General features: G+C 42.6%; 1 protein-coding gene across 2 annotated transcripts in view; it reads left to right on the top strand.

Moving 5' to 3' along the window:
* The window catches only part of ntn2 (netrin 2), a 67148-nt gene extending 57877 nt beyond the window's left edge, over positions 1-9271 (top strand). For both annotated transcript variants that reach the window (XM_061221656.1, XM_061221646.1), the window contains exons 6-7: positions 4393-4467; positions 4624-9271. In XM_061221656.1, the coding sequence (XP_061077640.1) occupies positions 4393-4467; positions 4624-4952 (404 nt within the window). In that variant the 3' untranslated portion in view covers positions 4953-9271. The remainder of the gene's footprint in view (positions 1-4392; positions 4468-4623) is intronic.
* The last annotated feature ends 4198 nt before the right edge of the window (positions 9272-13469 follow it).

The raw sequence follows: 13469 nt of genomic DNA, 5'->3' as shown, positions 1-13469 counted from the left end.
TAAAAACATTGTGTTTAACCCAGCCGCCATCTCTGGATCTTTCAGCTTAAAACAAAACAGCACTACGTGCATCTTCAGCTCCCGGCCACGAAGCCTCCCGCCTCTCATGTCTTCCCCGTTGCATAATGTTTTCCACTGGTCCGTCTCAGACACCCTAACCGCTTTCGCTGTGGAATCACTCAGCGCTAACATGATGACTACATGCGGCCCACGCTATCTCTGAGGCCCACAGGCCGAAGAACAGGGCCTCACTAGTACCTGTTGTGACAACAGTGACCAGCATGCCGAAGCCACCCCCAGGGCCTTGGACATACCTTCCCCTTCCTCATGCCACCAACTCCCAGGTAGTCACCCCTAGAGAAACATCTGGAAACATTCGAGGGCCTCGTCAGTCTCCCAGCAACTGAATGGCCGACTTTCGACGCAATATCGCAGAGCCAAAACGTGTGGCAGAGATCCGGTATCGTTTCGTCTGCCCCTTCCCCTAAAAAAATGTTTTCATTCATCATAGCCAGCCAAGAAGCAATGGCCGCCTGTGTCAGCGCTATTTGTTTTTGTAACAGGCCCTCGGGGGGCTGCTCCGGGACTCGTGCTTGGGGACACAGTGAAGAGAAGGCGCTGGAATGGCATCCAGTTCCCCTCATAGATTTATTGAAAGCTCTGCTGAGTTGTGAGAAGCAGCTGGCCCAGCTTCTCTCTGGTTACCACTAATAAAAACTGCATCGCTCTGATATACAGCCAAGTTCCCCTGACATTTTTATGGGGTTTTTTTCTCTCATTCTCCCTCTCTCTCAGAAATCAGCGCCTAAATGAGCAATACTTGTTCTACTACGCAATGAGCAAACATTTGTTGTTTTTTTAGTAAGAGAAAAAGGAGTATTCCAGCATTAGCTGTCACTTTTATTTGCTTGTGTTTGGAACTGAAGTGACCCCTTTGACCAGGCTTCTGAATGATTTCATTTTTAAGGCTGCAGGAATAAGCCGCAAATTCATCAGTGCTCACAACCACAGGCTTTACATTTTGTGCCAGAAAGTTCTTTGGTATTCTTGATATCCTTTGGCGCATGTTCTTTAACCAAGTTAGACTTACATTTGAATTGTGCGCTTGGCATAAAAGCAGAAAACAACAATTTTACTGAATTCATTATAGATATTATGAACTGTATTATATCGTATATATGTATATGCTCACATACATTACATTACATTACATTACACACATACCTCACATAACGCATACTTGTGTTTGGTGTTTGCCTCTGTCGTATAGGAGCAGACCTTTATAAAACACGTATCTGGTGTCCAACACAAATCTAGTGTTGGATGACCTAAGTTGGGCGTTCTCATACAGAATTTTCCAACCAGACACAAGACGCTCACATTTCTTAACAACAACAGGGAACACTCGTTAACAATATTTCACGAGCATCTTTTCCCTCATATGTCATGACAGCTACTGTGGTAATGTTATAGCTTCAGTGTGGCCATGATGTAAGAACCACCACAACTGCACACATGGGGTTTCTGTTGAAGCCTGCTGTTCCTGCACTAATAGTCTCTCATGTAGCTACTGTACAACAGGGTTGCTGTTGTTATGTGCTGCTGTGTCACTTTTTACATCTGTATATCTCTATTATATCTTTCCCAGATTAGACAAATAGGAAGAACAGCTCCACTATAGAGACTTTCTGACTCATTAATTTAAACTGATCACAGCGGACATTTTGTGGCTACACAAGGTCTTGGCTCTGTAAGTGCATCCTCCCAAACACACCTTGAGCTCCAGGCTCTCTGTTCCAGGCTCTTTGTGTTGATGCTACACTTTACTTTAGGCCATGTTAAATGTTTTCAGACATTTTTTTCAGGAGAAAAATGCAAGAGGTGAATAACAGTGTTTTCCCTCTCGGTATTCTGCTAGCCCTTTCCTTAAGGCTTAGCAATGGGCTTTGAGTATTGCGTGTAGCATTTTATTTTTCAGCCCTGTCTACTCAATCTATTGGAACTTTCCCTTCCTCCATCTGCACCACAGCTGATGTTGCGCACACCACTCAGCGGGCAGTAACCTCCACCTGTTCCTCATATAGCAGCCTTGCTTCGTTTCTTCTGCCAGAAAAATGTCCATTTGCCTTTCTCGCAAAGGCCATATAATAGCACTGCCATAGTGGGGTATTTAAAGAAGACATATGGAGGTATCATCAGAACATTTCATGAAGAAGTTATGGGAGCAGTTTTAACCACCTGTCTAATGCTATCAGCAGCTCATTATCCACTGTCTGAACCGGAGCTCAGAGAAAGCTGTAGCATAGTTATAAAATAACATGGGTTATGACATAGATAATTTTTCCATATTTTATAGTGTGGTCTGGCCACAAGCAAACATTGGTGAGATCTATCTGGCACCAGTCAGAGTTCTCATTTAGGATAGACACTCAAAAGGATAAAAATCCTGGCTTCTTCATGCTTTGTTTTAAGTTCTTGGAAAAAAACTGTCACATACAAAAACTGTAAAGTTCACATCAAATTCACCAGAAGTTCTCTTGCTGTACTTGAGAGGACTGAAAATTCAAGTCTGCTTCGAAGCACATTTTCAGTAGTCATTGCGTTTTCAGAGCCCACAGCAAAGAAGAAATTGGAATTTTAAATATGCAATCAACTATAAAAGGATTGTGAACTATCTAGCTAAAACACAATGCTGCAGCTAATGAGGGCATAAAAATACATATGCTAGCTAATGTCACTGGAGATGACTAATGTTAGCCGCAAATATCACGTTTTCTCACATCTTAACCTTAATATACATACTGCTAAGCATTTCCCATTTTAAATGTATTATTAATATAAATACACCAACATATGTTCACCACAAGTTTGTATAACAAATACGTTTTGCTGCTATAACATAACTAACTGTCACTCCAGTCACTGCTCCTATTTGGATGCGTGTCACATTACAGTCAGAAGAGTCATTGACGTTGTAGTAGTATATAAGTGCATCTCAAATTAACAGATTTTTTATGTTCTTGTATTCTAAGTAGTTGACTTGTTGGTGCACTTGTACGTTAAGCTCATAAGAACACGAGTGCACAGGTACACAAGTATACAAGCCACAGCCCTGGGCTGCTCTCTGTAAAGTTCCTGGTTCCGTGGCTCACATTATCTGGTCAAGGAGCCTGGGCATTGACTGGCTTTCAAAAGCACATAAAATAAGACAAACATGATCAAGAGGAGAGATAAGAAATTGTCCTGCCTGCTGCAAATGAGCTGTAACGTATGGTATACTGTAAGTTAAGGTGCAGCAATAATGGGCCAACTTTTATATTGGATCTAATTGGTTTTCCTTGCAGAACAAATAAAATGAGCAAACCATAATTGCTTTTGCAATCTGTTCACTTGTCTGTGACCATATTTTCTTTATGCGAGTCAGCAGCCTGCGGCATGTACTTCTCCGCAAATTGTTTTCGGGGAGTATCCCCACCTCTTCTAACATATCCAGGGTTGCCAAGTCTCACGGATCTGCTGTGACACTCACAGGTTCAGGCTTAATCTCACACACTCCCTTAAGAAATCCCACCCCAGATTTATTTAGTGAGACCATTCAGACGACATTCTCCTGCACAAAAACATATTAAAATAATCTTTTGATCTCAGCTCTAGCTGTACATTTTCTTTAAGCTGGCTGACCTACATGGTCATCACAGAGCTGAAAGCTTGTAGTCAATACATTTATTGAGATTCTAGAAAAGGGTGTCTAATTTTATTAGACCTAAGGTTGCGAATATCTCACTCTAGTCAGTTTACCTGAATGCCTTTTTAAAAATTAAAGTGATTTAGAATTGTTGGAATGTTTGCACTGAAAAATGCATCCATCAGATCTCGGCTGACATCTGTCAGCTGCGTTCCAATTTTTTATTCATTATGTATTTTTCTTCCAAAGGATTCCACACTCAGACATTGATTGATTGATTGATTGATTGATTGATTTTTTTAAATCTGCAATTGCCTGTATATTGCTGTTTTTTTCCGCATGGATTTGTTGAAAACTAGAAAACTGTACTCCACCAGAGTAGTGTACCAGTAGGCTAGCCTACTCAAAAACCCAGTCACTTTAATCTGTTTCTCCTCATATAGCCTATTACCTCAGCTTTTATAAGGGCCAAAATTGATCCCTAAAATTATTAGGAGTTATTTCTGACTCATGTTAACACTGGAGGGTAAAACTGCCATTGGGGTCAAGACTGAAAACGTGTCTTCCATTGAAAAACGTTGATTGATTTGGATGTTTCTTTTTCTCTTGAAAGAGCAAAGCTAGCTTGTTTAGGAGGATATAGGCTATGAAAAATCATGTTAAAAGACTAACTGAGAACACAATGTTTTTTTGTTGTTGGTTTATAGATTGTGAGTCTTACTGCAAACCAGTGAAGGGTAATCTGAAGATCAACATGAAGAAATACTGCAAGAAGGACTATGGTGAGAGATGTGGTTGTGCATAAACAACCACTGGGGAGTAAATACGTACTGGGGATAATGTGTGAATCACAGGTAATCTGCGACAGTGTCAATAGTTATATTTTGGTTCTTTTATTCATTCTCCTTACCCCTTCCACTCCCTTTGACCTCCTTTAGCGGTGCAAGTCAACGTACTGGACATGGAGACGGTGGGAGACTGGGCCAAGTTTTCGGTCAACGTGGTGGCCGTCTACAAGAGCCGTGGGGAGCCCCTGAAACGAGGCGACCACTTCCTGTGGATCCACATGAAGGACCTGGCCTGCAAGTGCCCCAAAATCCAGATGAGCAAACGCTTCCTGGTGATGGGCACTAGCGAGAGCGGGGCTGAGCGGGCGGGGCTGCTGGCCGACAAGAACAGCCTGGTCATCCAGTGGAGGGACGTTTGGACGCGGCGGCTGCGGAAGTTCCAGCGCAAAGAGAAGAAGGGCAAGTGCAGCAAGGCATGATGGGAGAACGCCCCCTTCCCCCATTCCCAACGCGCCCAGGAGCACCGCACATACAGAGACTGCATGCATCTTGCCCGTTTTAAGGACCACTTTGTGTATATTGTATTTTGTTTTTTCCTTTTTGCGTTTTTCTTTTGCGTGTGACTTTCTTTTTTTATTGGTCTGCCTTGAAAAGGGACCGTTAAAAAGGGTACGACGTGTAAACAAGAGCTGGTGCCATTCTCTTTCTTGATGACAGCAAAAAACGTCCACTTTTTTTCCCTCTGACTGCTTATCCCTGTGTCTTTTTGCCAAGGTGTGCTATAGTGATTCACTTTTTCCCTACAAAAATGAATGAAGATGTTGAGATGGAAAGACTGATTTCGGTTTCAGCCAACAGTTTTCTCGCCTTCCTGGTCAACAGTATCTGTCCCAATGTTTCCCTGATCCTAGCACCTTTGTTCCACCATTTTGTCATTTTGTCAAAGCCCATTGATCGTCCTCATTAATATCACAACTGAAGACCTTTCATCCTTCCAGCATAGTGGACACTGAAAGATGAATCCCATGGGACTGTGTTGTCTTGCAAAGCTCAGAACTGGCACTCTGCCTCAGACAATTTTATGAAGTCTTGTCCTTATGTGTACCCTTCCCATGAGCCTCAGCTGCTAGCAGGCTGTACTCTACACTGCTCACAACAATAGACCATCACTGTAGTCATTCGTACTGCTTGCAGGGGCTTTTATGGATCTCATTGGTAGCCTCACCTGCCTATCATGTTGCTCAGATGACCTCTACAGCATCACAGCTACGCAGCCCCAGAACTACTCCATCCTTCTTGGAAACTGGAAAAGTTGTCTTATGACAGAAGAACTTTGAAAGTCATCACGGTGGTCAAATTCCTCTTCCACTTTTTCCTCTTTGACTTTGGCACCTGTTGTACACTGTGGAGAAGAGTGGTACGGAAAGACTCATTTCAGAAAGGAACATTCACAGCTGCATACACCTGGCCTCTCTTCATCTGACTGCATTACACAAAGTCACCTGGCTAGATGAGTCTCCAAACGCCTTGATTGTATTGCAAGGGGAGGAGGCTCCCATCTCTGGGGGTTTTGGAGAATGCTTTTGGTTTTGCAGATTGTGCTTGATGGACACAGTAAAGCAGAAAAATGACCGCGGTGACTTTTCCTTTCCCCCACAGTTCCCATCTGTTTTTAAAATAGATTTGGAACAAGAATAATGTCAGGTTAGACTCAACTACAAAATAATCTCTTCCTTGAAGGTTTTTTGTTTGTTTCATTTTTAAGCTCATTAAAAATGTATTTTAAAAACAAGAATGTAAACAGAATGTATGCATGTTCCAAAATAGCCAGCTATTAGCATGCCTACAGTAATATTTTATGCTATTAGTTTACTATTTTGGCTGGAGTGTGCCGTTTGATTTTTGTCATATTTCCAGGCCCTTCTCAAGCACGCTTTTCGACCATCATGTCAGCTCTTTGCTCCTGTGTGCTTTGTTATAGATGTTTGATAGTAGTGTTGGGAGCAGGCAGACTCCTTCTGTGTCGTGTGACTTGTTTTTTTTATTTCCTAAAGAATGTATATAAAAAGGAAAAATGTAAAATCACATAGAAAACACACATTTTGATTGTACTGTGTTCAATGAGATTATATTGTTTTTAACCAAGCATTTGGACCGGTTTACTGTGATATGCCCACGTGTAAGTCAGTGCATTATATTTAACTGATTCAGTCAATCAGTATTATACCCCGATGAATTGTGGGCAACCGGTATGTCTACTATCGCATTGAACATGTGAACATTTATTTAGGGGTGCATACGATTTGTTCAATATTTGAGGTGATTATTGCATTAGCACAGCACTCTCTTCAATTAGGTAATGCCAAACTCAGTCTCTAACCAAAGCACAGCTTACAGAGCCATCAAGAATATGTCAGCCATCGCATAAACACTGAAGGACTACTGCTAGCATTTTAGGAACTTTAGTCCTTGTATCCAGTTTGAGGACAGGCTTACTGCCATGGAATTGAATGAATGCAGAACCAAATGACGGATTATTTATGTATTGTCTTTCCATGACTAACAGTGTGACAGACAGTCTCACAGTAGCAGTCATTCACTCCGGTGGTATCATGAGTTACGACTTACACGGCTGTCATGCAGGAATGTTATAGTAACATATCCAAATGCATTTCCTGATTCAGCACATTATATACTGACTTACTCATGGGCATAAGCAGTGCCTGTTCATTCACGCTTGGACAACAGAGGCATAAATATAAGCAGCGTAGCAAAAAGAATACTTTTCTTTCTTGTTTTTGTTTTTCTTCATTATTGTGCCACCCAGAATATTGGAATAAAAGCAACAATCCATCACTGATGGGCAAGTGTGTGTAGAAATGTAACGCCTCTCCGTGTTCCACACTGCTGCTGTTTTGTTAGCGAACCAAGTAGACACCTGTTGTTTAGACAAAACCACAGCCAGACAACTGGGCGGTTTAATTGAGAACTTAACAAGTTTTCTTAAAACATGTTCCCTGCTAGCATTTGTAAAATTCACAGATGTGTGTGCCTTGTTAAAAAAACAGGATAAAATCACTACGAGAGAAGGGAAAGTGTAGGCAAAATATAATGCGCTTGTCCAAACACGGTGTTGTGCAGTATAGTATCAGTAGGTTATAAGGATACAACGTGAAGTAAAATAAATGATCAGTCCATATGAATTCCATTTACAGTGTTAGACAGCTTGTTTTTCCTCTACAAGTGTATTGAATCATAAGAACTGGTCAAGATAAAGACACAACAGATGAAGAACAAACATCTCAGCGCAGACACCCAACATTAAGGAGAGAAACATGAAACAAATGGCAAAAGGCCGCATGGATATTGAGCTTTAATGAAGAAAATCTTGCTGGGGTTATGCGCAGGAAATGGGTAAAATAGAGGCTTAGCATTGCCTGATGTTTTGTCTATTGTGGGCAGTCTGTGTTTATGACTCACCTTGCACTTAATAGCCAAAACATTCCAGTTGGATCCTCTGTTGTTGCACGGATGGTGTTTCTATTCCTACTCATGAAATAACGTGTGAAGTGGCTGATCTGTGGAAGTAGCCTGAATGTCTTCTCATAGCAGTGTGGTTATGTCCATGTGACCAAAATGTGGTTTATGGTTTAAGCTCAAAAAGGAGACATTTCATTAGGAGCTCAGACAGGCTAGTTGCTTGGTGAAGTTACAACCTGGAAAGTACTACCTTGGCTTTCAGAAGTAATTATACGTACAGTAACACAATTGTTACAAACCACAGAAGTGTTTCCACTGGGGGAAAAGCTTCCCCATCTTAAATGTACAAAGATTTATTTCCGCAATTAAGGCAGTCATTTGAAGCTTTGGCACAGTGTTTTCTACCTGTTTGGATGTGTGTTTCCTGAATCCTATAATATAGCACTTGCGATGTGCACTCCATATAGAAGACACTTTTATGCAATTTTATCAAAAACATGAGCTAAGAAGACCGTGTTGGAGCCAACCTGACACTTTGATTTATCCACAACATGATGCGATAGGCAATATAGGGAACGATGACACGTCAGGCTGATGTTTTTTGTACTTTTGGCTTGATTTTAAGTTTCTCTCTCTGACTGAGATCATAACTTTGCTGTTATGTCTGTAATGTTGTAAATATGTACTGCTATTAACTTTTCCATTTTGTTTTTGTGAAGCACATGTGTGTCTTAACAATGGAAGAAAAGGTCCTAGTCCCCATGTCAGCATAGACACGAGGACCGAAAGTGGGGAATTATCCGCTTCTCTGTCCTCAGACTTTGAACTTGTCTTCAAATATCCTGTTAACTGAGCATGCTTAACATTGGTAATTCTGTCTCTGCCATTGTTGGAGCTAAAGGTGTTATGATTTGCTGTCTCATTACAAGCAAGTGTGAGGGGTGTGGCCAAAAGCAGAGCACCCATAGCTTAAATACCAGAGTGGACCTGGACCTGGACCAGAACCAGAACTTGACTGTCCAGAGCCTCATAGATGCAGTGGTATGAAGGCCAGAAGGAACACAGAGCTGACAGCCTCCTGTCTCTGACTTCTCACCAGGGGACAGCTCTGGGTTCCTCCACACCATTACCCCCGAGTCGCATCATTATAACTGCAGTGGAGTTAAAGGTCCATCTGTCTCTGGCCCGGACAGGGCAAATGGGTCTTTCTTCTCTGTCCCTGTATCAGTCACATTTATTTCATTTTTGTAAATTCTTTCCTGATGCAATGACCACTGACTTTTTAATCATAAACAAAAAATAAATTATTAGTTAATGACTTGTACGTGTTGCCTGTGTGCTGTACGTGTTGTTTGTATGTGCTGTATGTTTGTCTCTGTGAGACACGGGTATGGAAAATTACATTATCTGTGCTGTGTAGATCAGCACTTGTACACTTGAGGGTATTTTTTATACATAGTCCCTCCATTTTAGGGGACCAAAAGTAATTAAGACAGTTGGCTTGTCTGTTATTGCTGTTTGTCAATATGAGGGCCAGAGTTGTGCCAATAAAAGTCAAGGAAGCCATTATGAGGCTGAGAAATAATAACAAACAATATTCTTTCCAAACTAAATGGTTTGGAACATCATTAAGAAGAAGAAGAGCACTGGTGATCTCAGACATGGTAGGGCAAGGAAGACAGCTGATAGTTGATGGATGAAGAATGCTTGTTGATTCCATTAATTAGTAAAGGATTGAATAAACTTGACTAATCAGAAACTGCTGAGAGGCAGAAACAGCTGAACAGTCCAATTACTTTTGGTCCCCTAAAATTGAAGGTCTTCACTCAGATCTGATATGAATTGTTCCATTTCAAACCCAATGTGCTGGAGTATTGTACCACTGTCCAAATACTTATGGATTGCACTGTATGTTTACCTCCTGGCCTCCTTTCCTAGCTCCTAACTCACCCATTGGAGAAGCAAGGAAAGGATGCGAGGACAGGGGAATAGAGTGAATTAGGCAAACTCTTGCTCTTTCAAGAAACACTTTGAAGCCACATCAATTGCAGACGTGGCAGACAGGGAGAGGTGGATCCACAGGTCAATCATTTACCTCACGCATTCCGATGAAATACTCCCGCAAAAGAGTTTATGTTTCCTTCAAGAACTCTTCAGAAGCCTCCTAGCTTCTGGCTTCTATCTCCTTCAAAGAACATTAATTGGGTTGGAATGTCCTTAAAGATGGTGGACCAATCGGACGATCAATTTCAGGCAAGTCAGGCAAGTAACGAGGAGATAAGGAAGAATAAAATAAGCGCCTGGAATGAGCCCACAGCCTCATAAAATTTCAGAGGCCTCGTTTGTTGATGCTGCTGCTTCTGGTTGGGCGTACTTAGTGAAGAGGAGGGCAGGGGTTAAGGTAAGAGAGCAACAGGCTCTTGATTTGAACTTGAAGCTTTTCAAAGTGCATTAAAACTGAGGGTAGATATATAGAGTCTGAGAAGGAGAGAGACGGCAGGAGAGGGAGGGGATAAGAGAGATTGAGAGAGAGAGAAGAGGTTCCCCACCCAGCTCAGGTCTAGAGCTCTGAAAATAAACAGCAGGGCAGCGTTTCCCGCTGCAGAAGAAACCCAACACTCCTGCACCAGGCTGCAGCAGGAAACACACATCTCTCCCCAGCCTACCCTCCCCGCCCTCTAACCAAACAGCTCGCTGACTCTCTGTGGCAAATTGCAGGAAAGAGGTGATTTATCGCTCCCTTCTGACCGAGACGCTCCAGCTCGGACACACCGTTGGAGCGGAGCATCCCAGCCCATCCCTGTCCCTGGCCTGGCGCAGCCTCCTCCACACCCCCACACGCCCCCCAGGGAGACGCCAGCGGCCAGCCCCGATACCTGGCCTTCCTCTCCTCCTCATAGCCCGCGGGCGATGTGCTGAGAGAGGGTCGCCCCCAGCGGGACGCTCTCTCCCGTGTCAGACACGCGCTGGCAGGCGGTCCCGCTTCTTTCACCGCCGCCGGGGCGGACGGAAGCGCGGCTGGGGAACTCCGCCGTGCGAACGGCGGAGAAAGCGGAGACCTGCCACGGCAGCTGGGCTCCAAAGGGAACGGGGGAAACGGGGTAGCTCCTCTCGCTGTAAATCGCTGCTGATGGACGCACAGACACGGTGACGAGGTACGTCAGAGAGCAGCTCCTGTCTCTGGGGATCGGGGGACTGTTGGGCTGCTGCTACCATCGCTCAAATTCCCCCGACACTTTAGTCGTGTAGAGTACAATCTGCCCTAATGTGCAGGCGCTCTCCCACGTGGCCTGAACACGGGCCCGCAGAGGCCACACAGCGCTCTGTGGCTGCCTCTCGCTGACAAGACCCCTGCATCATTTCACCTGATTAATGGCCAGCGCATTTTTGGCACAAAATGTGACGATATAAATAGTGCCGACCGCCTTTCATTTCCTAATCTCAGAGTAAGGGAATCATTACGCGTTTGCGCTCCAAGCTGCTTGGGAGCCAGCTCATTTTTTAAAACCCAAGTTATGGATGGTTTGCTCAGCAACAACATCCATGACTGTTGGTGCTGTGAAAACAGCACTTTAGAAGCCCTCTACCTGCGGTATTCTGGATAATTCTTGGATAATGCCTGGTTACAACTGGATACCAAAGAAACTGTCGACATGCACCATGACAAATGATGGCTATTTATGTACCTGTATCAATATATATACCAATGATATTTCCTACTGTTTGGGAGGGATGCACACTTTTGCTAATTTTTGCAAAGCAGTTCATTGTGAGCAGTTGGAGTCATCATTTTTTGAAAATATCTTGCTGTGGTAGTGTTTTATTCTGCCCAGAAATTATATTTATGCCTTTCATAACTTGGAGACAAAAATTGTGGTTGCAGTCATTCCAAAAAGTTAAGTTTTCGGGTTTGCTAGAGAATGAATTATAGCCAAAGATTCCATGAAAAATAAAACTTCTGGGTAGAAGGAATATTCCAAATGAATTGTTTACATAACTCCATATTCCATTTAATAGAGGAATATCCCACATCTTATACTGGTTACTTGTAACTGGGATACTGGCTTATTTTGGTTTTGGTTATTGGAGTATGGTATTTTTAAATGACTCATACTTTAATATTTGGGTTAACATTACAATATCGGTGTGCATATAAACCTAGAGCGGGATTGTGCAATATTTCATCAACATTTTCTTTTATGACCCAGATTATTTACTCTTTAGAATGGTAAAGTGGGCTCCAGAATAATTGGCACCCTTAATAAAACTGGAGGAAAAAGGCTGTAAATAATAAACAACATGGATAATGATTTGATATTTGATGATATTTTATGTTAAAACATACAGGAAAACTATATAGTTTTCTTTCAATACATTTACTCTCACGTTTCAATGTTTTTGATTCAGTAATCCAATTTTTTCTGAAGATGCTAAAATGATTGACACTCCTAAAAATTGTAAATAAAGCCAAATAAAGTTAAATTAAATACTTCTATTTAAATTATTTTTGATTTTGGTTGATTCCATTGAATCATTAATAACTGTTTTACGCATGTTGGCAAATCAAGCGTATGTCAATGACTATTATTTTTTAGTTTACAGCACCTTTTGCGCATATTTATCAAGGGTGCCAATAATTCTGGAGCCCACTGTATGTCTGCAAGTTCTGGAAAAATATAATTTATTTGGGTTATGTGGGGCAGGGAAAGGCAATTGTTAAGTTATGATGTAGTGTGGCTCTGCTAAGAATGTGTCTGCAATTAGCATGCTCGCCAGTGGAGGCTGGAATGGGGGGCTAATTGATTCATTACGGCAACAATTCTGCTTATCAGGTCTGGAGAACAGCCCCCCCCCCCGGCTGCAAGGGGGGGGAAAGACAAGGAAGTTAAGGGGGTTTACCGATGTGTGGAGGAAGGTCGGGTATGACTGTTGTGTGGCGAGCGAGAGGGGGAGGGTGCGGTACATGATCTCAGGCCCCGCATGCGGTGGAGGATCTTGGCAAAGTCCTGGCTACTCTGGAATCGTGGCCCCAGGGTGGGTGAGAGAGAGCGTGGGGGGAATTTTACTGATCACACTTTTATAATCTGCCAAATGAGCATAATTAAGGCTAAATGGGAGCTCATTACCACATTGCATCAAAGGAAAACAATGGCATTTCTCAGCAGGGAGGGGTGTGGGTTGTTCACCTCTCTCTGGAGAGCAGCGGTGGAGTCATTGCACAATCTCACGGTTTTTATTCTCCTCAGTCTCCAACAATGCCATGCTTTAGGCTGAATCATCCCTTATCTAATGCACCATTGCTAGCCACCAAGGGTCATATATATTTCAACTGTGGGTGTCCAATGAGGCTATTATTACTTCTTGTGCTTGAAAAATTCAGCTATGGATGCCAGACATTTCTACTTGACATGGTAGGTTAATAAAACATGGATTGCTAAGTGGAGATCCTCATAGAAAACAGTGAAGTATGAATGAATACACATACACTTCTTGGTTGGATACAAAGGCCAGCACAT

This window comes from Conger conger, chromosome 2, assembly GCF_963514075.1.
Source record: "Conger conger chromosome 2, fConCon1.1, whole genome shotgun sequence".
Lineage (NCBI taxonomy): Eukaryota > Metazoa > Chordata > Actinopteri > Anguilliformes > Congridae > Conger > Conger conger.
Note: the sequence above shows the minus strand (reverse complement) of the source record. Positions and strands in the feature narration are given on the sequence as shown.